This window comes from Podarcis gaigeae, assembly GCF_964106915.1.
Source record: "Podarcis gaigeae genome assembly, chromosome: 2".
NCBI lineage: Eukaryota > Metazoa > Chordata > Lepidosauria > Squamata > Lacertidae > Podarcis > Podarcis gaigeae.
In genome coordinates, this window is record NC_139679.1 from 29945068 (window position 1) to 29972477 (window position 27410).

General features: G+C 43.3%; 1 protein-coding gene across 8 annotated transcripts in view; it reads left to right on the forward strand.

Moving 5' to 3' along the window:
- The window catches only part of BAHCC1 (BAH domain and coiled-coil containing 1), a 117535-nt gene that overhangs the window by 23405 nt on the left and 66720 nt on the right, over positions 1–27410 (forward strand). The window contains exon 1 of one of the 8 annotated variants that reach the window (XM_083727343.1): positions 659–1011. The exons of the other annotated variants lie outside the window; for them this stretch is intronic. Within the exon in view, the coding sequence (XP_083583469.1) occupies positions 936–1011 (76 nt within the window). The 5' untranslated portion in view covers positions 659–935. Of the gene's footprint in view, positions 1–658; positions 1012–27410 lie in introns of those variants that run through there. 8 annotated transcript variants of the gene reach the window in all.

Here is a 27410-nt window from a genome sequence, read left to right on the forward strand (position 1 = left end):
GAGATTCCATCGCATGCAGAAGCCGAGGCGGGCATGTTAGAAAGGGGAAATCATAATTCAAGAGGATTCGGAGGGTGGGAGGAGGGGAAGAAAGGAGGTTTTCCTTTCCTTTTTTTTTTTTGCAACATCTTTTATATGGTAGAATGGGGGTTCTCAAAAGTGAGGGGGAGACGGCTTTTTTGCCCTTGGCTAATAATTCATAATGATGGGGGCGCACGTGCAGCTCGGTTTAGTGGATGTGGAAGAGGAGGAAGCTGTATATTTTCTCTCAAATCTGGATGTACCAGGCTGATAACAAGCGAAATGTGTCCCGTCCTCGCTCGCTCTCTCTCTCTCCCCCCCCCCCTCCACCCACATATTCCTTACCGTGGAGTCTTCTTTTTTTTAAAGAAAATAAAATAAAAATTAGTCATGGGGGAGAAGTGGTTAAAATAAGGGCCTTTCCACCCCCTACCCCACCCCCTTAGTAGCTGGAACTGAAGGGAAATAAATCCCACAGAAGAGAAGAGGGGGTGTGTATGGGGGGGGGGAGAGAAACCCTTTTTCTGCATTAACATCCTTAAGAAATTCTATTGCCTGAACAAAAAGGCTGTTATTTGCCAGGGAAGGGTGAGCACCCAGGAGCCGGCTATGCTCTTTCAGATTAGGGGTAGCTGTATGTGCAGGGTTAGCATTAATAGAGCGGGTGGTGTAAGACTAGAAAATCCTGTTTCTATATAAAGCCCTGAAGTGTCAGGGTGAGAATGGGTTTGCAGTGCATGTGTTAGCTTTAACAAGTGCTTGTGGTATCCTGCTAAAGACACAAAGTTTGGCAAGAAAAATCAGAAGTGGGGGGGTTGTATGTGCCAGGAGATGGTCTGTGGCATCAATTAGTTGTTTGGGAGAAGGGAATGTACCAAATAGAATCTATCGGGGCTAGCTAGCTAGTTTGCCGGATGTCAGGACACACAAAATTTAAACATCCACTGTATGCTAAACGACCCAACTCCAAAATTCAGAATCTCGTTGGAGGTAAGAACTATACTGTCTTGGTAGTCTTCATTAACATCCTTGTACATGATGAGGAGAAGGGATTTAAACTCACGAGGCTTGAATGAAAAAATTACCAGGATTGGAATTTTTCCCGAGGAAGGAATAAGAATATGCTGAGTAAGGGAATATGACTCTGTATATTTTGCCTTTTGTTTCTGGGTATTTGTAGTCTTTTTTGTTTGCGAAGGGTTTGATTTAGCTGTACTGGATTTATTTTTGGAAATGACATTGCTCTTATCAGGGATAGATGGTTTGGAGTTAAAAACATTTCGTTTTCACTGTGAATGTTTGAATTTGTTTTCAATGTAACCTAACCAGACTCTATATTTAACCCAAAGTCGATAAATGTATTTCTGTCCTCAAAGTTTTTGTCATAGGGCTGATTTTCAAATGCTGTGGCAGCCTCTGAATATGTAGTGAGCACCTTCATTTTGTGTATGTTGCATATTGGCTATATATTTATGGTAGTGGGGATTTAATCTTAGATTTACAAAACCACACACAGCCAATTAAGTTTTGTTTACAAGTTACTTTAAACATCAGAGCAAAAAAGAAAAAAGATGTTGCAGTTTTTATTTTTCTCTAAACTCAGCAGTCACAGCCATTGTTGTTAGCTTGATGAACTGTGAATGCTAATAAAATTATATCTGCTTTAATGGGATTACAATTAGTACATGGATTAAAAAAGATGGCATGAGGTAAAATTATCTACTGGGAGTGCAACCCAACGTTTATTTATTTATTTGTTTAAAAATACATACCCAAATTCAGAGTTCTTAATGGACTTTTAGCACGATCAGATTTAAAAAGTGCTAACAAATGTTATGTGCAACACAAGTTACTTGTGCTTTATTTGAAATAATTGAATCGTAGATTTGCAGGGTTTTCTCTAGGCTTTAGATTTTATCCCTTTTCTTTAAATAAAATAGAAGATGCTCATTGGAGTGAAGTCGTCTTCTTTTTTTAACCTGTTAGGTTCAAACAACACCAGGAAAGAATTTTAAAATGCAAACCCAGGCAAATTAGATGAGGAGTATGATTGGTGTCAATCATTGTGCTTTTCTTCCATAGTCTGGATTCAATACCCCTTGTCCTGCTTCCAAGCCATATGAAACCCTTCTGTTGATCTCTTTTATTTTTCTATTCTATTGTGGGGGGTTTTCTTCTAAAAAATGAGAATTTTGATTAAGCTCATAATTAGAAATATGGGGAAGGGATTCTGTTCCTACAGCCTCTTCTCCTTTTGAATGTGTGCTTTTAATGTTTTTTGTTAGGTGGATTTTTTCCTTTTCCTTTTCTTTTTTTATGTTCAAGAAGCAAACTGTCAATTCCCATAGAATAAATTGTTGATGGAATCTTGACACTGGTGCACAATTATAATACAGGGAAAGGCCTCTCCAAAACCAGAGGTCACAATATGTGAATATACAGGCTCGGCTGTGCTGAATCTTTGCCAGGTGCTTTTCATTATTGTTGTTGTTGTTGTTGCTGTTGTTGTTTGTTGTTGTCTATAAAGGACAGTAAAGTCTGCCTAAGGTTTATTTTTCCTTTTACACTTGGAACAAGCAACACACTTATCTCCTTGTATCATTTAATAGAGGTAGGCAAGAGACCTTCCCGCTTATATATAATATAGTTAGTTTAATACTTAGGGCTTTAGTCGCTCAAAAGAAATAGGTTGGGAGGGGCCGGTTCCGTTCATAAGCTGCGTTTCGGGCACCCACAACTCTTTGGGCAACTAAAGCAGAAACAAAAACCGAGCACAGAATTCCAAAAGGCCGGATGCAAAGCAAATCCACTGGGAAAAGACTGGAATGCAAAGTGCTCTTGCAAGAGTGCGCTTAATTTTTATGTCCACTCGGACGAAATTCCACAAGGCATGTATTCACCGTTCAAGCATATATTCCAACACTCCCTTCTCTCTGGAATTCTTTCCCTGTGAAGATCTGGTGTACCCTCCCTATTCCTTTCCTCAAACTTTCTCTCTCTCTCTCTCTCTCTCTCTCTCTCTCTCTCTGAAACAACAACAACAACAACCTGGCCAACAAGACCTTGGATTTTTTTTTTTTTTTAAGCTAGCTTTTAGCGTTTAGCAAATTGTTTTTCTTAAAGCAGAGTGCTGATAGTTTTATAATCCTGCTGTAGAAATTTTATGGTAAAGCGCTGTTATAGTAACCTTGTCACAAAAGGTGCAATTAAAATGTTTTGTCTCATTATTTTTCGCACAGCATTAGATTTGTGTGTTTGCGCGCGTGTCTCTAATGCAGATGGTCCAAAGTCAAAGCTGTGAAAAATTTTTTTTTTATTTTTATTTTTTTAAAAGGAAGGAAGGAAGGAAAGAAAAGGATATTAGCAGCATTATTCATCATTACTCCTGCCTGGAGCTGTTTGGATTTTCACATTGCAGTTGACTCTTATTTGGTATGCAAACGAGAGTCCTACCAAAAGGGCTGGTGGAAGGAAGGGAGACCCAAATGCTATCCATAACCCCCATATCTGAGGAAGGTAGCTGCACGCCATTCAATGCAGCCTCAAAGGTTGGCTGGAAATACTTGCCTGAAATAGCTTGCGCAGGTACATGAGATTAAAAAGAACCAATTGTAAGTAATTGACAGGAAAAAGAAAGCATGATAGCTGCCAGGAACGGGCTTATGCTTCCAGTGAGCATAGCACAGGATCTCAAAACAGACATTTCTTATGAATGAAAACTGTCGCAGCGGTCCTAGGCTGGAAATTTGCTTGGGAGCAATAGGGTGGGGGTTTTGTTTTTTTTGTAGATGTAGGTACCATTAAATCCAGTGATAGGAAGAAAGACAATACATTCCTGGGGAGGGAGACTCCGTTGCAGGATTCACCCCACCCTACAGTTTCCTCATCTGGCATGCTTCCCCTACCTACCCCTCTTTTAAAGAAAATACATTTTAGTAAATACCTCATTAACTATCTAACACCAGTGGATGTTTCTGCAACACAGTTCCTAGCATTAAATAGGTGCTAAAGGAGTTACTGTTCAAAGGCATGTTCTAACCATCTTTACTTATAAATGACAAGTAGCAAGAGACATCAAAGGCAAGGCAGAGATAACAGCAAGGAACTGCCAGCACTGATCTTTTGCACGGGAACTGCAAGGCGCACATGGTTACACAAGGTGGTTACGGTTGTACACGAGAGAGGGAGAGCGCGCACAAAAATTAAAGTTCAAATTTGAAATGTACATTATCCCACTGGGAATTGCTTTGCCATCATGTCTAATTATTCATATAAGAGGTAGATTTCCCCCCCTACAGGAGCAACTAGGCGCGCTGTGTGTGTGTGTGTGTGTGTGTGTGTGTGTGTGTGTGTGACTATGATGCTAATTTAGAGGCAGGGCAATATTTCCACGTGCAGAACAAGTTTCCCAGTACAAAATTTACACCACTGCTTCGAAATGGGCCTTAGCCTCGGAGCAGAAGAGGCTGTTCAGCATATGGGAGTCCAAATGCAAAGAAGGTTGTTTTAAATAACAGGCAGAAGCCTAAAAATATCCCTTCAGGAATATATATATATATATATATATATATATATATATATATGAAAGAAAAATGCCATACCCTAGAACAGAAAGATCTAAAAATATTCAGGGCTTTGGCAAGGCTCATGAAGTTAAATAAATTATACAAGAGCCATTCATGGGAGAGACTACTTTCTCTTACAGGAACATTGTTCAAGCTAATAAAAATTATAATTTACTAGCCACCAAGCTTTTCATGAGTCTAAATTTAATTGGTCAGGCTTCTGGAGTCCATCATTTCCTGCTGGATTAGTAGATTTGTATTGGAGTTTTTGACATAGCAGAGAACGAAAAAAGACAGAATCATGAAATGGCATATTTCTGGGCGAGCGCACAAAGCGGGTGGAGTGGGGGGTGCTGCGTTGCTTCCTCCTCCCTCCATCCTCCCCCCACCCCGCCCTGCACCCGGCAAACTCCCTCTTTTATTCCTCCCTACCCCATTGCATCTTGAGTAGCTTGGAAAGGTGGGAGGAGACTTTAGGGTTTTTTTGGGAGGGGGGGTTGTGCATAGACGCAGGGGGTATTAGGGACGCGAGAACGCAATTTAGATCTTCAGAGCCCTTTGAAACACAGCACAGTTATTTTAATTTGATAAATGATCGGGCACCTTTAAGAGTGTGTTTGAACAATCAAGATACACTTCAGCAAGTTGATAGGATGTATGCTGTCAACTTGCATATGCCATTAGCGTAGACTGCACGCATAAATAATGTGAGAGCACAGCTCCTCTCCCTACCCTTCAATTCTCCATGCGCTACCCACTTACAAAAGAGCCCTTTACCCATTAAACCAGGGGTCTTCAGAGCCAAAAAATCCCAATATTTCTGGCTCCCCTCTCTTCCTCCTCCTTAAGGACAGACTGTTCTAGCTGAGTGCCTTTAAAACGGGAACATATTAAGAATAATGAATGTACCAATCCACTTCAACCAGGGTGTGCGTGTGTGTAGAGGAGACAGACAGACAGAGAGACCCTGTTAGCTATGAAAACTGCTTTCTTATCATCTCAGTTATTTTTACCTTGTAGCACAATTCTCGTCCTTTTCACTGTTTTGCCTGTGGTATGTAAAACTGCGGGGTTGGGGGGGTGGAGTGTGGTATATGTGTAAATGCGTAGGGGGAGCTGGCATTTAAAATATGGCATGTAATAATTAATTAGACCCAACTAATTAACACCAATCATTCCCAATAAATAATAAAATAAAACCATCAGTTAGCTTTGACTTATGGGCGAACATCAGAAAAGGCTTTTGTGATAATTCATAGGCTGCTTGGGGTGTGTGTGTGGATCAGTGAAACTAACACGAGAGGGTGCAGAAATCCACCTGCCTTCGGTCAGTTCCTTCTGCAGTTGTAAGCTGTATTTCAACTTCAGGGTTTAATCCACTGGCCTGCCGATCTATCTATGTTTGTAGGTTAGGATTGTGCAAACTTGAGTCTTGCAGACCAAAGCGAAAAACTTGTAAGGCTCTTCTTGTCGGTCTGTTTTGGAGTGCCATCTTCCTCGCTGTATCTCTCTCTCCCGCAAGTCAAACTTAGAATGATTCTTATTTTGAACAGAAAGCTCCAAACCACATGGAGAAAATCCATTTTGGCCTTGTTCACTGCTTCGTAGGCTCAGTGACAATCTAAAAATCTATGGGATGGGGTGGCCACACAAATACATGAAGCATCATCGGTATTAGAAGTTCAGCATGTAGACTCCTAAAATGTAATTCTTAATTTTCCTTTCTGTGTGCATATGTGTGTCCTTTCTGTTCCTCTATTTGTATATCATTGAAATATGAATGCAAGCACTTAACCCATTTCTCACCAGTGATTGAATCTCTATAATCAAAAAGGAGAGGTGACGCTAACCGGAGATTCACAAAACACAGTTGTGTTCTTTTAGAGTGGCTATTGTTCTAAATATCTTGAAAACATAACATAACTGAAGAAGTAAGTAGGCAACTCTAAATGGTTCAGAGGATTCTTATTTCCCTAATTTACCAAAAAAAGGGGGGAGGGAAATCTTGTAAAGTGTAGCCGTAATAATTTGTGGTTTATTGATCTGTGTAATTTCTAAGAAAATATCCATTAATGTTGGTGTGCTCTGACCACTTTGCCGCAGAACACATTCAGAGGATTCAAAATATATATACACTTGAATGTTGAGACTCTGGGCTGAATATCTGAGAATCTACTCAGAAAAATAGTGGAGATATAGTGGATAAGATATAGATAAATATCAAAATCCCACAAAACCTTTCTTTTGCATGCTATAGTTTGCAGAGTTTTCAGACTATATCTGAAACTGAAGGCTTGTTCCAAATGTATGTGCTATAACCTTAAACAGGCTCCGAATATTACGCTTCCTGCATATAGTACTCCTGAGAACTTTATTACCAATAGATCATGTTTCCTGGTGTGTGTGTTTTTTTAACATCCGAAATCTGCAAAAATAGCAAACAAGGTACTTTTATACTTCCAAACCTACAGGGCCAAGTCTTGATCATTCTCCTAAAACTGTTGAAATAGCTGAAAAGTCTAATTAGAGTGTTGTAATTAATAACATATAATGGTAGTAAAGCCTTTGAGCAATTAAAATTCTCTCAAGTGACCAGAAGGGCTATTACGGCAGGCCCACAATCGCCTTGTAGCTATAAGGATATCATAAAGGGAAAATCCTTGAGGGTGGTGAATTTTAGACAGGGGCAAATTAATAAAATTTCCTCTGGGTTCCCCTGGTACTCTTACCAGTGGTGCCTGCCCCTTTAGGTTTACGCTAGAATGTCATTTCAGTGCTCTGGATAAATACATAAAATAAGAGATGCCACGATAGGGACTGATGTGTCCTGCAAACTTATTATTGTACAAGGGGCTGAATTGGTTTTCTCCCCCTTGGATATCTTAATAGCGCAATACAGTAGAAATTTCCATTTTCTAAAACCTTGGTTAGCTGAAGCTCGCGACTACCAAAACTCACTGTGGGTCTTCCATGTTAACACAACCCCCACATGTAAATGGCACACCCATTTATTCACACAATTTGGATGTCCTTCAGACCATGCAGATGAATGAGAAGCTACCGTATAGAATACAGCGTGTGCCTGTTCCGTATATATGCAGCAGTGTTGTTTTTTCCCCTGTTCAGCATTATGCGCTAAATAATACTTTTGGACGGTGCAGCAAATTGCTTTGCTGGGAAGGGGGTTTGCATAAGGAACAGTGGGAGTTCTGTGCAGGCAATCTCTTGAGTGTAAGCAAATGGCTGGATGAGAAGGAGATAGTGTCAGCTCTCTTTGGGCTAAGTCTTCCTGGCAAATTGTTTATTTCTTTTGCCTATCAGATGGTTGCATTCAGTGCCAAAGTTGCAATTGTCTCTCCTTCCTTCCCTACAGCTGTCTCAATGGATTAAATTCCAAACTGGGATCAGAAGCTGTTTTAAAAGGGAGGGGGAGGCATTACTGGGAAATTGATGGGGCCTAAACAGGTGGGGCCATGTACTATTTAAGAGAGAGAGAGAAAGAGTTGTTGCTTTTGATTTTCTAAGACCTTGAAAAGCAGCGGAGAGAGTCCAAGTCACCCAAGGCTGGTGGTAGGATCCCTTGATCTCTCTCTCTCACACACACTAATATGTAGCTGTGTCTCCAACGCAGATCCATTGAGCACGGCAAATAAATAAAAGCAGCTCTGGGTGGGAGTGAATGGATCAAGCGGCAAGCTATCTTGAAACCTTCTATAAAATACTTTTTAAAGATTTCATCTTGGTGATTAGCGAAGCATGGGTCGAGAACACGCACGTACCCCCCCACCTTCATCCAGCCAGTTGCAGCGTGAGATGATAACCCATCATCTTTTATGGAGCAAGCTGGAAGATTTCCCCAAGTTTCATTTAGCTATTTATCATCCTGGCAGGCGCTCTCCCCCTCCACCCCATGCACATACTAGTCCTTCTCTTGCTCCTATCTCTCTGCAACAACCCCCCCCCCCAACACACAAAAATATGCCTCTGCAGACTCACTAGAAAATGAATTGTGTATTCTTTTTTTCCTGGAGAAGGAAAAATAAAAAGTGTATGTCAAAGTTAAAACAGATTTTGAGATTAACTTGTCTACTCCTTATTAGCGGCACTCCTTCTGAAGCTTACAGAGGATGCAGATAGAGACACATGTGTCAGGCAGAAAGAAAGCAGAATCCTGAGAAACCAAAAATCTTAGAGAATTACGGTTTGAGTAGTTTCATCTGTTTGTTAGCGTTTGTTTTCTGGATCTTCCCAGAGATGCTATTTTGCCTGCTTGCATCTGTGAGAGATTGGATCGGTTATGGGGCCCGGAATAACTATGGGGCATGTTTTTCACTTGTGGGTACGAAAGGGTTTTGGATATACTGTACTATCATTCATCCCAAAATTTTGTAGCCCGGGATGTTCTTCTTGGGGCTGCAAAGCGGGCCTTTGGTTTAGCAGCGGCGGCTCTCTCTTTGATGTATTGAAGCCTCCTTGTAAAATTGTGAGTCATCATGGTGAAAATCAGAGGTGTAAATTCAAGCAGTTGCTTGTGATCTAAGCTGTATGTTTGTGTCTGTGGGAGAGAGAGAGAGAGAAACAGAGCGCACAACACATGATTAGGACAGGGTTTTTATGGAAAGCAATTGTTAATAATAAAACATTTGCATAGCCTGTTTTATCCTCCCAACTTTCAGAAGTCAGCTTAGTAGCACAGGTGGGATTCACTGAAATCTTTGTGAGGATGGCTGAGGGTGGGGCATCCATTCAGTTTCCTCCCGGGTCCAATCCATCAGTCACTGCAGCTGTGCACGCTCCCGTCATACAGGGAGGGGGCAGGTGTGGGGGTATTTGCGCTGGGGAGGAGGAAATGAACAGAGGTCCTGCCATGAGACTGGAAAAGTTTGTGACTTAATGGCTCGGTCCTGAGTTCTGCGCATAGGACGGAAAGAATCAACTGCCGTGTGGGCAGGATGTAACAAATGGCCGTGTGTTAGCGCTGCAGTGGCGAAGGAGATAAAATCTTAAGTATTTGTGGCCGTTGCCCACAAGAGCTAAACAGAACTGCCACGTTTAGGGGCAATCTGGCAACAGATGCTGAGGGAAAACGAGAGAGCAGGTTTTGTCCCATGTTGGATGCGGGGCTAAGTAGACCCTTATCCCCAAACCAGCAGGGCAGTTCTTATGATCCAGGCTTGCCCAGCTGTAGTTACTAAGTCTCTCACACCACAGCGGGCCCAGAGTCCACTGGGATGGCTTGTAGTTTTTTTTTTTTAAGCAGCTGTCAAGTAACATTAAAAGGAAAACCAGAGAGAGAGAGATGATGATGAATATTAAGCAAATCTTGCAATTTGGAGGCTGGGGTCTCCCCCCCCCCCAATGGTGTTCAGGCACAGAGAAGTTGCAGACTCTTGCCATGCAAATGGCGTTTAAGACTAGGGAGCGGAGGAATATTTCTCAGAAGTCGTTTATCATGGGGGCTTGCAGTGTAACAAAAGCTTTCTTCGAAAATGATCCCTTCATCCTGACAAACCACATCCCCAAGGGTGTGCTTGGACGCAGAGAGAAGGGGGTAGGGGCTTTGCTCCTCCTCCTGGGCTACTCTGGGACTCCCCCAATTCAGAAGGGCGTGGGACAGACAGTGACACTGGCCGGGAAACATCTGTTCTGCAAAATTGCTGGGAATGCCGACCGAGCTCCAAGGACTTGGAGAGAGGGCTGTGCTAGCGTTTGGTCTGCTGCTGTGTGTTTTGGTCTGTGTGTTGAGGGGGGGGGGAGGGCGAGCGAGCCATGTGCCGTGTGGCGATAGCCTAATTAAATATTAAAACACCCTGGTATTACAGCATCTTTAAAATGTACTTTTCAGAAAGATATTTATGACAGCTCATCTCTGCGAGGAGGGCTGACTCAGCTGTCTCCCAGAAAAGGGGTGAATTCATCCTTGGCATTCAATCCCTTCCTCTGTGCAGAGTTGGAGGGAAAGGCTGCTTCCAAGACATGGCCCAGGACCTGTGCTGGGTAGATGTCTGAAGGGGTCAGCTGCCTGCTTTCCGCCCTAAGGAGGCGAACAAGAGATTCACAGGCAAACCACGGCTGTTTAGGAGTGGTCTTCATAGCAACGCAATAGGGGTTCACAGATCAGGTTGAAGACCGATAATACAGTGGTATCTTGGGTTACATATGCTTCAGGTTACATACAATTCAGGTTACAGTCTCCGCTAACCCAGAAATATTACCGCAGGTTAAGAACTTTGCTTCAGGATGAGAACAGAAATCGTGCTCCTGCGGCGCGGCGGCAGCGGGAGGCCCCATTAGCTAAAGTGGTGCTTCAGGTTAAGAACAGTTTTAGGTTAAGAACGGACCTTCGGAACAAATTAAGTACTTAACCCGAGGTACCACTGTAATAATAATAATAATTTAATAATTTGTTATTTATACCCCGCCCATCTGGCTGAGTTTCCCCAGCCACTCTGGGCAGCTTCCAATCGAGTGTTAAAAACAATACAGCATCAGATATTAAGAACTTCCCTAAACAGGGCTCAAGACCGCTCTTCCAAACATGGGATTTACTCTGAAACGTCTTGGGCCTAATGAAATGTTTTCCTGTGCATCTGGAGGCTTCCTCTTTTTTTCCTCTACCAGCAAATGATGCCTTCCTAGATGTTGTCTTCACACTAGTTTGTGACTCTCTGGGATGCTGGAAGTCGGTGCAAAGGGCGCTCCAAGAATTTGGGCAGAAAAGAGAAACATGCAAGCCTTGTCTTAATCTGCTGCGTAATAGCTTAGGATGGACCTGAATGAAATCAGGCACGGCACCTGAAATGTCCCCAAACTAAATATGGGGTGTTGGGGTCCCTGTCAGCACAGTGCTTTGATACCTGTGCTGGAGCCTGTGTTTCGATACACAGTGCTTGAAACTGTATTCTTTAAGCTGCTTCAATATAGAAAAGCCAAATACAATATATCAAAATAAAAGTTTTCGTGGCATTCAGGGATGCTTCCTTCAAAGTAAACCTGCATAGGATCAGGCTGGTAAGAGTGCCTTCGATATGGACATTCCTCTTTCAAAGGGGTCAGAAGCACTTTTTAAAAAATAACTTTTTTATTCAAAATTAAAACAAAACATATTATCTAGAAACATATCATCCTTATCCCCCCCCATTTTTCCTCCCTCCCCCTCCCTCCCGCCATAGAACCCACTCCCCCTCACCCCCCCGACTTCTCTCAGTTCCAGTCTTTGATTTCTCTAAAAATGCTGTTTTCTGCATGTTGCACAGTTTTATAGATCCTCAAAATATTTAGCTGATTATTATCAATAAAAAGTTTGTGAATGTTTATTCAAAGTCAGCCAAGGAGACCTGTTCGCTTTGTTACGTCTTCAAATACTTTGTAAAGGGTTCCCATCAATTTTTCTTGCCATGATTCTTTAGTTGGGGTTTCTTCAGTCTTCCATCCTTGTGCTATTAAAACTCTCGCGGCCATTGTCGCATACATGAAGATGCTTTTTTGGCAGATCTTTCCCTACAATCCCTAACAACAATGCTTCAGGATTTTTAACAAATGTTAAATGGAACATTTTCTTCAATTCGTTGTAAATCATTTCCCAATTTTTTAAAATTACCTTACAAACCCACCACATATGATAAAATGTCAAGGGGTCAGAAGCACTTTTAATGCACACCTGTAAATAGCTGGTGGAGTGTTCAATCCACGATGTCTCCCTAGGGGACAAAAAGGAAGAGTTTGGGTTTTGTTTAGTTTAGTTTTTTGTATATCAGGTGAGATGCTCAACTTCAGCATACCAGTGTGCCAAAAATGACTTACATTGGCATGCATTTTTAAATGGCTAGGAACTATTGTAAGGCTTCTCTAATGGATTAACTAAATTATATATGTATGTGTGTATGTCTTCACCCCCCCCCCCGTAAAATAAAATGAAGCAGCATGAGACAGGCAAGTCTCCATGTAGAACCACAAGTGCATCCTGAACCCTAACTTGATCTTGTCTTTTTCTTTTTGTCCAGAAACAGCATTGTTTTCTTTCACTCTGCCACACCCCATCCTGCAAAATTTGCACGCAGCACACTTCAATTGCTTGACACTTGTAGCCCTCTCAGGGGCAGTTACTGTCTTTATTTAAAATATGTCTATCCCAACTGCTGTACCGGGCTCAAGTCAACCTCTAACCACAAAAACACCAAAACATCACAAGTTGCAATGTCTTCCATTCTAGATCCTCTGCCTGTACAACAGAAGGAAAGAAAGTGATCCCCTGGGGGCCTCTCCCATCTGTTCTCCTGAAAGTTCAGCACCTTTTCTTCTTCTTCTTTGCCTCCTCCTTCCTGAAGTCTGGTCATTATTTGAAATCTGTAACTAGGAAAATGTGCCTGCATATTTGGTTCTTTCCTCCTCCTTCCAAGTTTCTTTTCCTTTTGTGTTATGACTTGGCAATCTCAGGCCTGATATTTGTAAATCGGAGGCATTTGGGGGGCTGAAAAGCAGGGTGAAAATGCTTTAACTACATGAAAGATGTGGTGTCTAGAGCCCTATCCAAGCAATTTCCTATGTTTATAAAATCGCTTTGGAGAGAGAGTGGTATTACCTGTTCTAGACCTGCTACCACATTATTATTATTATTATTATTATTATTATTATTATTATTATTAATTATATACCACCCTTCATCCAAAGATTTCAGGGCAGTTCACATCTCAGGAGTTTGGTAAGGAAGTTGGATATTTTTACTGTTAAACCCCCTCTCCCCACAAAACCTTGTATTGTAACAAATAAAGCAGGAGGGGGGAAACGGGCGAACAACAATGCAAGTTACTTTTGAAGTCCTTGGAGGAAAGGCGGAATATAAGTGCAAAAACAGGAATAAAATAAAGACAGGTTTCTGGAACAGGGGAAGACAATCGCTCAACACTTGCCTTGGCAGTGTCTGAAGAATATGCACAATTTTGAGCATATGTATCCTGCCAAACCATCTGTGCGCAGTCAACAGGATACATTTATTCAGACCTTTTGGACATTACAAGAATGTGTGTGTCTTAGGAGCAAGCAGGTTCATCCCCCTCCCCTTCCATTCCTCCAATGTCATCTTTAAGACACGAGTAAGGAAAACTAAGCATGGCAGACGTTGAATCTGGAACAGGTGCAGGTGTTCAAGTGGGGCTGGGGACCCTTGTAGGTGCGGCTGGTTTTGTAACCCCAACCCATTCCCCTTAAATCATACTCCGGGCATGCTCAACTCTTCCTGGCTGTAACTGTGCCTTTTTCTTAATAGGCCAAAGGTAAAGGGACCCCTGACCATTAGGTCCAGTCGTGACCGACTCTGGGGTTGTGGCGCTCATCTCGCTTTATTGGCCAAGGGAGCCGGCGTACAGTTTCCGGGTCATGTGTGCCAGCATGACTAAGCCACTTCTGGCGAACCAGAGCAGCGCACGGAAACGCCGTTTACCTTCCCACCAGAGCGGTGCCTATTTATCTACTTGCATTTTGACGTGCTTTCAAACTGCTAGGTTGGCAGGAGCAGGGACTGAGCAACGGGCACTAACCTCGTCACGGGAATTCGAACCGCCGACTTTCTGATCGGCAAGCCCTAGGCTCTGTGGTTTAACCCACAGCGCCACCCGTGTCCTTATCTTAATAGGCTGCCTGGATGCAAAAAGAGGATAGGTCTCCGGAACATTTTAATAATAGTGTGGAAGAGGTGACTTCTATGGATGTAACTGGCTTGCCACTTCTGTGCAACAGTTAGGGTTGAGGAGTTTTGCCTTCTTTTGTATCTGGCAACCCTGCTTCTTTAAACAAGCAAGCACGTTAGCTCAGATGTAATTTATCACTATATACTGCTGGACCAGAGAGAGCACCTGGGGTAGTATTCTATCCAAACCACAGGTTGCAAAAGTGAACTGCTTTTTATGGCAATCCTGTGCCACCTCTAAACCTTCTGCTTTGTCCTCTGTGCTTGAAGAGTACGAGTTCTCTTTCACCATTGCTTCAAGTGTTACATTCTGAGAGCGGTCCCATGGAACGATTTCTTAACCTGTAACCTTGTTAACCGATGGAACTCACTGCAGCAGGATTAGGTTGCATCTAAGGACTCGTTCTTGATGCAAGTATTTCTGTTATTACAACAGGGCCCCCCATACCCCCCCAAAAAAATTGGCTGGTGGGGGGTTGTTCAGTTAACCCCCAGAACCAGCCCAGGACAAACAGAAATGCTTTTGCTGATGGAGCGGTTGTAACAGTGAGAAACTGGATTCCTCCCTTGGTTTGCTTTTCATCCACTCCCTTTTCTATGTAAGTAGTGCTCTCTTCTCAGAACACTTATGTCTATATCCTTTCCCAGTTAAACCTAACAGTTCCAAATTTAGTTACACTTTCCCCTCGTACATTTTGCTATTTCATTCATCTACCTGCTTGCAATCACATAGCAGAGCAATGAAGAAGCCCTCCTCTTAAGGCTGAAGTGGGATTCACAAAATAAAACCAATATTTATCTTACTAGTGGTTGGAAGGCACGCACCTATAAATTCTACTTTATTGCATGCAGCCTGTTTGGGTAATTTCTCTCTCCCCTCTTTCCCCCTCATGTGAGGCTTCAATTAAAAAAAAAAGAAAGAAAGCCAACCACCCTCTTGACTTAAGTAGATTTTCAAAGAAACTCCTGCAAAGTTAAATTTTTAGCTATTTGATGTGTCTAAACTTAGGGCCCCAGAGAATCTATTGCCTGTGCTGGATAGTATTTCCTTTGCCCTGATTTTTTTTTTTTAAGTTAAATCCAGGATACTCTGGACTACACCAAAGGAGTGTCCTCAAGATCTTTGCTGGACTACAACTCCCATCATCCCTGACAATTGGCTTTGCTGGTTGAGGCTAATGGGAACTGTAGTCCAACAACTTCTGGAAGGCCCCACATTGGCTATCCCCATGTTTTCCCAGATAGTGAACTATGGGAGTAAGGTCACCCAGTTTGGTAGGGGGGCAAAGGATAAAATAAACTACTTTCAGGGGCCCTCAAGTTGCCAGCTGACCATTCTTGGCTAACAACATTGGTCTATTAATAGAAATCAATGCACCTAGATTGGAAAATGAGACCTGTCAGGGTTTTCCAAGCTTGGGTCTCCAGCTGTTGTTGGACTACAACTCCCATCCTCTCTAGCTAGCAGGATGGGTGGTCAGGGATGATGGGAATTGTAGTCCAAAACAACAACAATAGATGGAGACCCATAAGTGCTTCACCTGCACGGGCAGCGAACGATTTGCATGGAGGTTACATTTCAAGGCACCACACGCTTACGTGAAATTGCATATAATCGGAGCACCCATGGAAAAAGCCTGGAAACACACCCTGCCCCGTTCTGCTGCATTTTGGAGCCTAGACTGCCCCCAGTTTTGGAGCCTAGATGCGGTTGGTGGGGAGAGGATGAATTGGTTACTCCTCTATCTAGGTTCCAAAATTGGTTGGGTGGAGGTGAATTTGTGGTTTTCAGGGGTAAAGATAAAGGGACCCCTGAGCATTAGGTCCAGTCGTGGCCGATTCTGGGGTTGCGGCGCACATCTCGCTCTATAGGCCGAGGGAGCCGGCGTACAGCTTCCAGGTCATGTAGCCAGCATGACTAAGCCGCTTCTGGCGAACCAGAGCAGCACATGGAAACGCCGTTTACCTTCCTGCCAGAGTGGTAACTATTTATCTACTTGCACTTTGACGTGCTTTCAAACTGCTAGGTTGGCAGGAGCAGGGACCGAGCAACGGGAGCGGGGATTCAAACCGCCAACCTTCTGATCTGCAAGTCCTAGGCTCTGTGGTTTAACCCACATCGCCACCCGCGTCCCTTTTCATTGCTTTTCGGGGTTAAGTGGCAGCTAAAGGGAGGGGCTAAGGACTTCCACACATGGCACTGACCCTTGGCTGTACCTGCATTCCCATGATCTCTGAAAACAAGTGAATGGGGCCAAGACTGGAATGTACAATTCCTTGGAATTATGGATGGCTGGTGAGGCTCACCAAGAGAATGGGGGGGGGGGGCAGAGATACGGGGACAAAATGGCCTTGGATCTTGTGCCTTTACCTGGTTCACACCGCTGCTAAGGAGGTGTGAAACTTGCCAGCATCACAGTAACAGTGATTTTACACTCAGTTCTTCCCAGAGTGTGAATTACACCACCCAGGGTGAAGAGGGGGAACAATTGCAAGCTGCAGTGGGTGTAAGAAACCACACGGATGCAGCAGTTCTGCATTCTAATTTCGTTCCAGATTTCACTGCAAGGCAGAGCTGAGGAGGATTTGCTGCATATCTGCCTTTATCACTGACAGTATGCTGCATCACACAAGGCTAATGTTATCCTTTGCAAGGGGTTAGGGGCGGGGGAAGAGGGGGGGAAAAGACCACTGTAGGGCACATGTAAGGCTGTTCCTGGAGTCTTGCACTCAGTTTTTGGAATCTACCTTTGAAACTTAAACGTTGCTTTGTGTGTGTACGCGCGCATGTGCACAATGAAGAGAATGATCCAAGGTCTGAAAGAAATCTCTAAGGAGCAAAAGCTTTCAAGTGTGGCGGGCAGTTGATGGGTAATGCAGACAGAGCAAATGTTGACCACCTTAATCTCGGTTTCCAAACCGGACTTTAGGCTATGGTTGCAGGGGGAGTCCACAGAACCGTGCCTGGTGGCCACAGGTGAGATGTAGCATGGTGACATCACTCCAGCCTAGATAGCTCAGTCGGCTAGAGTGTGGTGGTGATAACACTAAGGTTGCAGGTTCTGTCCCCATATGGGACAGCTGCATATCCCTGCATTGCGAGGGGTTGAATTAGATGTTCCTCAGGGTTCTTTCCAACTTTACAATTCTGTATATCTGTACATACAAATCAAAGGAGCGATCCAGCTCCTTCACTGGCTGCGTGGCTGAAAACCTCCTCTGGTAGGAGAATGGGGAACGTCAGAGCAACAGATCTGAATGTTAAAAGTCGACACAATGGTAGCGAACAATTACTTTTTACCATATAGTGTGGCTGGATTCTCCATTAATGTGCCCATGTTAGAGGCTCGTTGAAAACCTGGACCCAAAACAAGAGGGGCTCAGATAACAGACGTTACAGTGGTACCTCGGGTTAAGAACTTAATTTGTTCTGGAGGTCCGTTCTTAACCTGAAACTGTTCTTAACCTGAGGTACCACTTTAGCTAATAGGGCCTCCCGCTGCCCCCGCGCAATTTCTGTTCTCATCCTGAGGTAAAGTTCTTAACCTGAGGTACTATTTCTGGGTTAGCGGAGTCTGTAACCTGAAGCGTCTGTAACCCAAGGTACCACTGTATTCAGCTGGCATGTGAAAGTGGTCTTGAAATCTCTGACTTTTTGAGCTGCTTTGTCTTTTAGAGGTTTGCATGTGTTTCTTGGCTTTCTACAGCAAGGAGTTTCCACACTATCTACTCATGAATGTCTGGATCTGTTTTTAGGGCACATTTCACAACAAAAGTTGCTGGAAACCCTGAAACCTTGCAGAGCTCACTGGCCTGAAATTTTGCCTGTTACTCTTTCTAAACTTCACATTTTGCATTATTGTAATATCTCTTGGATATTATCTTTTACCTATCATTTTCCTTCATCCTTAAATACATTTTCATGCAGTTAGTTTTACTTCTCAGAAGCTTTCGGAGAAACTTCTGGAACAGCAAAACATCACCCCTCTCCCAAACGTGGATTACTGCATATCCCTTACAAGAATTTATAATAAGCCTAGTTTCCCTATTCTTGGAACAAGTAGCAAAGCATATATTTAAGATCTTTTTCTTTTTCTAGTATGATTTGGAAGCCATCTATGTTTGCATCTAATCAGGCCCAGTGGAGATAAAACTGAATGCAAATAATACTTTTTTTGTTTTGTTCCTAATCACATTATAGCTAATATAATTCTATTAGTCTGATCTGTACCACCAGTTGTCCTCTGAAAACGCCGCACCGTAATCTTAATCAACACAAACTCTGGGCATGCAAGCTGGGAAAGGCTTTTTCATCCTGTGGTTTTTTTGTGCAACGTCTCATGATTGCACCAACTGTTAAAAGCCAGTGCTCTATAGGCATGAATTTATCTCTCTATTTCTGTAAGGATGCCACATAAATGTTGCAAGGGAACTGTACATATCAGGAGAACAGTCTTTTTTAAAAAAATGAAAGTGGGTTCAGGGGGAGATATTGTCTCAGCCAGTGACAGTGCTAGGGTTTCTTCTGCTTCCGTTCCTCCAGGACTAGGTAAGCAGTTTATTTTTTGCTAGAAAAGCAAAGGCACTTCTAGGAAGTATACCTTATGGATGCATGAACTGATAGCTCTCCCAACCTCAGAATATTCAAAGTATGGTGAATATGCATGAGATATGGTGGCCAAGTACCTGATGTGCTTGTCTGCGCCACTAAAGATTGAGGAATCACCCTTTACTGTACAGATGTCAGCATTTCTGTTGGCTGTAAATGGATGTCTGTTCCACTGAGAAGGTGACATGGGTCTTGGTTGAAGCTAAGCAGGTTTGGGTCTGGCCCAACCTGGATGAGTTACTTACCTGGGAAGCGCATGTGCACACCTTTGTTTCACGATGGAAGGAAGTTTCATAAATGTAATAAATAAGCAAAATAAGTTATACCATAAGTTTGCATTTCTTAATCCATGCCTGTTGAATACAGCTGAAAATGTTTCTAGCTAATATCTTAGGACAGGGCTTAAAACTTGCTAGATCTTCTTTGGTGGATCTCAGTTCTAGTAAAAAACAACAACCAAAGCTAGGTGCAAAATAGCGTCTCTGTGAATAGGGCGCCTCTGAACACATGCTAAGTTCAAGTCACAAGACAGGAGATTCCGACTTAAAATCTTAAGAACTTCCTGATGGTAAGAGCTGTTCGACAGTGGAACGGACTCCCTGGGAAGGTAGTGAACTCTCCTTCCTTGGAAGTTTTAAAGCAGAGGTTGGGTGACCATCTGTCATGGATGATCTAGTTGAGATTCCTGCATTGCAGGGGGTGGAACCAGGTGGCTCTCAGGGTCCCTTCCAACTCTACAATTCTAAGATTTTAAGTATTTGTGATCCAGTCAAGAACCGAGCCCAGAGGTCTTTGCACACAAAAGTTCAACACCTTGTTTTCCCCCTGAGTGTTCCGTTTCAGCAACCTCATTTAGAGTGGGCAGGAGAAAGATGCTTTTCAGTTAATGCTTCTTCCTAATTGCATCACAGCTCATAGTAGCAATGCAGCAATAGAGGTACTGCTGATCTGTGCAGCTGGTTTTCCTCTGAAAATACCATTTCACCAGTTGTAAACCTTTCAAAGATCCTTAATCTGCCTTCTGCCCACCTCTGTCCCAGAATATGTTTCGCCTTCCTGCTGGACTACAGGAAGAGATGAGAAGTTCTCCACACAGTTTGACATTTCTTCCCACTTCTTGTTGGTCACGTGGAGGACTGAAAATGGAAAATGCCATTTAAAGTGCCATTTTAAAACACTTGATGGCAAAATAGCATGCAACAGGCAACTTGACCATGATCAGATATTTTTATCAGCAGGAGCAAGAGATTTAATGTTCTATAGAAGAAGAAGAAGAAGAAGATGATGATATTGGGCATGAAACCCACTCTTGATAATTGATTTTTCCCTCCTGTTGCACATTCTCATGGCCCTTATGAATCAGAAACAACAGTGTACTCCTAGCCATGTCTACTCAGAATTAAGTCCAGTTGAATTCATAGGGTCTTACTTCCAGGTAAGCAGGGCTAGGATTGCAGACTAAGTTAGATGTTACAGTGGTACTTGTGTCTTGAACTTAATCCATTCCGGGAGTCTGTTCTACTCTCCAAACCGTTTGAAAACAAGGCGCAGCTTCCGATTGGTTGAAGGAGCTTCCTGCACTGAAGCAGAAGCCGTGTTGGATGTTCGGCTTCCGAAAAGCGTTTGCAAACCGGAACACTTGCTTCCAGGTTTGCAGCTTTCGGGAGCCAATTCGTTCGGCAACTAAGCTGTTCGAGAACCAAGGTACCACTATACTCAGTTTGATTCCGATCAAGTAGGCAGTCCCTCTTAGGCTGGAGACAGAAGAGTGTTTCATTTTAATTATTGGGTATATATGTGTATTTCGTTTTTCTCACAGTCATCTCATGCAAAACAGCTTTTTATAACAATACAAAAATGTACATGAAGTGATAGTGCAATGAGACTGTATATGCAAGATGGGCTTTGATGCCTCTTTCAAACCACCTTCCGTGGTCTTTAAAAAAACAAACAAACCCGGCTGTCCAACTCTTATCTTTAGTGGGTAGCTTGTTGGTATCCAAATCCTGGATATCCTGCTTTCAGTATTTCCCACCCACTACCAGCAGACAGGAGTATAAAGAATGCTTTATAGTTTTGTAGCCAAAGAAGTTCAGGATCTATTTGGGGCTTTCAACCATTAGCATTGATCAGGACATCTATTCTGCATTCTCTCTCTCTCTCTCTCTTCCCCCCGCCCTCTCTCTCTTGTCAAAAGGCGACAGATTGCAAGTGGCACTTACAACGTAGAGACTAGGTTGTGATTACCCATTGGATAACATTTTAATTGTGCTTCTGGCACTCTGTCAAGCTAATTTGAACTGCATTTCAATATTACAACATTTATTTAGGCCCATAACAATATGGATTAATCTTAAATTATAATACAGGGAGAATTCCGCATTTATTTCCTATTTGCCAAATATTTAAAAAGGGAGCCCTGACAGGAAACAGAAACGTGCAAGCACCCGAGAAAAAACAGCAACCACAACCCTTTGTAACCGCTGGGTGAAGGCACAGATTGAATTGAGAAGAGCAAGAGGAGAAGAACTTGCATTTATTATGATATGTGGACAGAACTTAGGAAAGTAACTTAAAAGTAAGCTTTCATAATGGCGTATCTCTTTCTTGATCGGCCTTTTGTGATTTGCATTGGAGGGCAAAGCAATAACTAGCTGCTATCCAAGTTGCACAGTTTCAGTTTGCAGTGAAATTAATAGCTGAAAAATACTGATTTTTTAAAATTTTTGTCTAAACAAGCAGTTTGGAACGTGTTCGTAAGCACACAAAAGTCCGGTTTGCAGGTCCCGTTAAACCAGAGATGATGAACCTGAAGTCCTCCAGATGCTGTTCTATCAGCCACTGGTTTGCCACCCCTGTGTTAAACCATCGCTAAAAACAACAACCTGTGTTCCTACTTTAGGGAAGGGCCATAGCTCTGTGATAAGAGCATCTGCCGTGCAAACATAAAGTCGCAGGTTCAATCCCCAGCATCTCCAGGTAGGGTTGGGAGAGACTCTTGCCTGAAATCCTGGAGAACCGTTTCCGATCAGTATAGACCAGAGTCTCCCAGACTTGGATCTTCCACTGGTTTTGGACTACAGCTCCCACCATCCCTAGCTAGCAAGACCAGTGGTCAGGGATGATGGGAACTGTTGTCCCCCCAAAAAGCTGGAGACCCAAGTTTGGGGAAAACTGGTGTAGACAACACTGAGCTAGATGGATTACCAGTCTGACTCAGTATAAGGGAGCTTCCTATGTTCTTAATATGAATAAGCAACATGCTGGTACGTGCATCTCAAAAGTTCTTGTTCTGTTCATCCTCTGATGCTGCTACAGCACTAGGAACAAACTAGAACCTGGCTTGATGAGAGGTCATAACCCAGGTTTGTGGTTTGTTCCACTCCAGAGAAATCGTGAATGGTAACCATGGTTTATTTTTGACTTACTGCTCATGGTTTGATTATGGGAAATAAGCCAATTGCATGGGTTTCTATATTATAACAATCCAGACTCTTGACTCATGTGGAGTTAGACCTTTTCAGCAATGTGCACCAGCACACTAGGTGTTCACATAAAACCATAGATTTTTTTTTTAAGAAACCTATGGCTTACTGTGACATGCAAAACATGCTATACATGTGGAAACCTAAGGTATCAGGTGATATTGAATACAGGTCTGCCTGCGGCAATTCCTGTGATTGTGACAGCTGTAAAGCGTGTTGTCAGAATTTAATTATTGCTGTGGACCAATAGCAATGATACCTCTTTTACAGATTACATTGTTTCAGCCTCCCAAATATGGTAAGTCTTGTAGACAGAAAATATAGCGTGTGTGAACAGGTTCTGAAAAATGTATTTTCGCCGGTGCAATGGAATCTCTTAGATAAACTTTGCTAGTTTTCTGTCTTCTCCCCAAACAAAATATGCCATTTACCCAAAGCATTGCAGATAATCTCAAAATATCCTGAATTTATTTTGGATTAAGCCAAGCCACATGTTCACTTACTTTGTTTTATTAATACTTTATTAAAACACCTTTTCTGCCAGCAGACCCCGATGAACTTGCCACGTAGCCATGTTGGATTTTAGGAATGTTCCATACGTATATCATCTTTTTGATGGTGCCCTGTGTTGGATACTTCAGAGAACAAGGTGTGAAAGTACCATATACTGTATTTTTCCGTGTATAAGACTAGGTTTTTCCCCTAAAAAAGAATGTCCAACATTAGGGGGTGTCTTATACATGGGGGCGTCTTATAGATGGAAAAATATGGTACATTAAATCAATTCTTTTAGTTTAATGTCATTTTTCAACTACCGGAGATGAACAGCACAGTTCTATTTTATATCGCAAGTCCAGCTAAGTTCAGTGGGGTTTAGACCCAGGTTAGTAGATATAGGATTTGCAGTTTTACTGATGCTTGGTGCAAAACGGTTTATTCTTCTCCCCTTACCATTTTTTAAAGGAATCCACATGCTGTTTGTTGTCAAAGCAATCAACATCTTAAGCCAACATAATATCTAAAGCACTTTTGTTAATGTTTATTAACTTCAGGTATTTTATATGCCTCCTTTCCCCAGCTCCAGGCAGTTTATGTAATGGTACAGCAACAAAAAAAGTAAATAAAAATTGCCAGCACTTTTGTATAATTAAAGCCTACTTCTGTCGCTTGCTAATTTGTCTGCTGAGGGAGAGTCTGGCCTTCATAATATTGCTTTGGTGCTGCAGAATATGCCTTTCTAGGAGTCCATGCCTTGATGTCTTAATGAAAGGCTTTGCCGTTCTCTCTGTGCCAAAGTTTGGGAACTTACAGGCAGCAGATGACAAGAGTCTTCCCTGGTATTACTCACTGGCTTATCCCTCATGGGCCTAAAAAGAAAAGAAAAAAATGCACCCCATTGTTTTCCCTGGTTCCAGCAACGCTGAGAGGGAACATGGGAGTTTTTGAGAACGGCAGCAATGAGAGGGGATGTTCTGAATGTCTGACCAGTACCTTGCATATTGTAGGGGAAATATTGCAAGCTGGTGTTCTCTTCTACCCCACATGCACCCATCCCTTGGGTTCCAAAAGAGAGGCAAAAATGGCGCCAGAAGAGATCTGAACTGCCGGGAGCGTAAATGGCATTTTCTCCCCACTTTGTCTTCCCAATTCTTCTCTGAGAGTTTATTTTAGGAAGAGAGGCATCGGTTTAGGGCACAGCACTCCTCGTTGGCCGGCAGCCAAGCAGACCCCAAGTAATTATAGCGAAAATCCAAACAATTCTCAGGGGCTTGGAATCTATACGGAGAGCTCCGGGCCTGTTAAAGAAGAGGGTTACAAGCAATCCCCTCCTGAAGTGGATGCAGCCATCTTGGGAGACACGGCTGACAGGAACCATCCTCTGAGGAGGCTGTCGCGCATGCATGTAGTCGCCTTGTTTTAACAAGTTCTGGCGTTATCAGCCGAAGGAACCAGAAACTGATTGGGAGATGAGGGGATGAGAGCCAAGAGGTAACCGTGTGCTTTGCCAATGGGTCACTAGGATGGGTTCTGACCCCAGCTTGCTTTGACTTGTAGCGGGGTCTTGTTTGTTGAAGCAGCTGGTGAGCCTCTCTGAAGGGGCTGTGTGTGTGTGTGTGTTTGTGTGTTGGGGACAAGAGCCTCTTTTCTAAAGACATCCCTGGTGGTTTCACTAAATTGGTCCCTGCACTTCAAGGGAAGTTGCTAAGCTAAGTGGCCCACCAGAACCCCCTCCCTCCTTTTGCGGTGTGATGGGTAAGGATGCCTGTGTACTGTCACTGCCTGCATGTGGCCAGCGTACCTGTGTGTGACAAGCAGCCTAACTTGGGCCTTGGCTCTGTTGTTTTCTGCAAGAGCTAACAAGAGTGCTTTCAAGTTTCCTGGCAGAGAAACTTACTGAGCTCCACTCCAGAGGTTGAGAGCAGACCCTAGGCCACTTCAGGGCCTAAGCTGGAGCGGGTTTCAGTCTAGAGCTCATCCCTCAAACAAGTGTCAGAACTCTGAGGGATATGCAAAGAATTAATCGAATGCTCTGAGCATGTGCAGAGTGGTTCCCCCACACACACTCACTTCGGAGGATTAGAGACAAGGGTTTCCAAGGTATATATCTTCCAGACAGGCTTGAGCACCAGCGCTTTTTAGTATAAGAATGGTAAGCAAGGGTGTCAGGTGTCCCTACTTGCAGTGCCCTTTGCCCACCAACCTTGAATATGTTACACACACAGGCTCCATTTGTGTACCCCCTCTGCCCTCCACAGGTTTGTATTTGGATGGTGTTAACAGTTTCCTCCAGTCTGCCCTTCCCCTCCACTTCTCAGGGTTTCCTTCCTCCCAGAGGTTCCTGTTCCATGGAAACCCTGTTCTACAAGGAAGGAAATGGGCACCCAGGAAGGTGAAGAGGGGGGCAGACAGAGGAAGCAAACTATAGGCTGCGGGGAGGCAAAGGAGATATTCATTGACACTGGAAAGCAGCTGTTTTATGAATCATCAAGAGGAAGACTTGCTCGTCTGCCCCTCAGCATGTCAGCCCTTGGGAGAGCTCCCTGCCACGGAACTGAGGCCTAGGCCACAATTTCTAACAAAAATTGACTGGGCACATATTTTCAAAGCTGAAAGAGTTAAAAGTGGTTGTTGTTTTTTTTTAAAAAAGTACTGTATTTCCAAGGGGTGCACATTTTCCTGGGTTCCTCTTACATTATGGGATTTTGCCACACACACACCCTAATTTATCATATATTGTTAGCCGCTTTGAGTATCTCCATTGGAGTGGGAAAGAAAGTGGGATAGAAATGTTTCGTTTTAAATAAACTGGTTGTCTCACAATGGGGCGACTGCCAAGCTTTCTCTGAGGTGTGGAGTGTTGCCAGAGTCGGAAGTGGGGCAGTGGCCTAGCAGGACTGAAAAGATCTGCTGATCTCATACGGCATTTCTTCTTCGGTGACATAACTAACAAGATAATAATTAAAGTCAGTTGCTTTAAGATGCCTCCAGATAATCACCATCAAGCTCTAAGAATCTGTGCTCTAAGCTCACTTCAGAAGATCAGAAATAATACACACACCCCCCCCGGTATATAGGGAAATCACCAAGTCGTACCATGGCTGCGAACACGCGCACAAACACAAACGCACACTGCTGTATCCAAGGTTGGACTACCTCAGGGTACCTAGAAATATGATCTTAAGCCATGTCCAGGGCTAATTCTGGGAAGTCCCAAATAAACATTATAAAATTAGCACTCTTTTCCTGGCTGTCATTGTTTCAGCAGGGACCATAGCCCGTTGGCAGAGCACACGATGCAGACGTTCCCAGGTTCAATTCTTGGCACCTCTGGTTAAAAGAATCAGGTAGGAGGTAATGGAGAACACTACTGTTTGAGACACTGGGTAGCTGATACTATAGTCAGAGTAGACAATATTAGGCTAGATCAGGGGTCAGCAAACGTTTTCAGCAGGGGGCCGGTCCACTGTCTCTCAGACCTTGTGGGGGCCAGACTATATTTGGGGGGGGGGATGAACGAATTCTTATGCCCCACAAATAACCCAGAGATGCATTTAAAATAAAAGCACACATTCCACTCATGTAAAAATGCCAGGCAGACCCCACAAATAACCCAGAGATGCATTTTAAATAAAAGGACACATTCTACTCATGTAAAAACATGCTGATTCCCGGATCGTCTGCGGGCCAGATTTAGAAGGCGATTGGGCCGCACCTGACCCCCAGGCCTTAGTTTGCCTACCCGTGGGCTAGATAATGGACTAAATAGACTGACATCTTCCTATGTTTCTGACTGTAGGTCCTTGCGTCCCAGATTCCCTTCCTGTGGATTCTAATATTCAGCGCCATGCAACTCTTTGAACTGCCATGTGGGGGTCACTAGAGAGTTCCAATGAGGGATTGCAACACCATAACAGAAGTTGAGTTTATGTTCTTACCCTAACCCCACTGCAAAGCATGTGCCCAATCACAACCTGTGTGAACACCTTATAAAAGGGGGGGGGCCCTTTTATAAGGTGTTCACACAGGTTGTGATTGGGCACATGCTTTGCAGTCCAATATGGGGCGCAGGTGGCTTGCTGAGGCGAAACTGAGAAACCATCCACTCTTGCCTTTTGACACAGCTCCAGGAAGTTCTCCAGTTACCTTCCGAACAGGTTTGGGACTTGGAGGGTGCTTTCAGGATGAACTTGGAAGGGTTACTTTCTTCTCCATCCTGTTTCTTCAGGAGTGCACTCTAGCAGTCCCTGTGAACTTCCCTGCTTCCCAGACAGCGGTGTTTATGCAGCTGTGCCAACTGCTCTGTTACATAGTGCTTAGAGCCAGGCAGGGACCATAACATAGCATCTTTTTTTCCTTTTCTTTTTTGGGGTCCAAATTCTACAGATTTGACCTCGTTTAGTTAGGGGCTTGCTTTTCTCCAGAGCTCTTTACAATAAGATTTAACTAGAGTAACCTCCATGAACCTAAAACACAGAGATCTGTTGGCGGAGGGGGGAGAAAATACTTTGAATTGTAGATTACCTAGGAAAACAGCCCAGGAGATC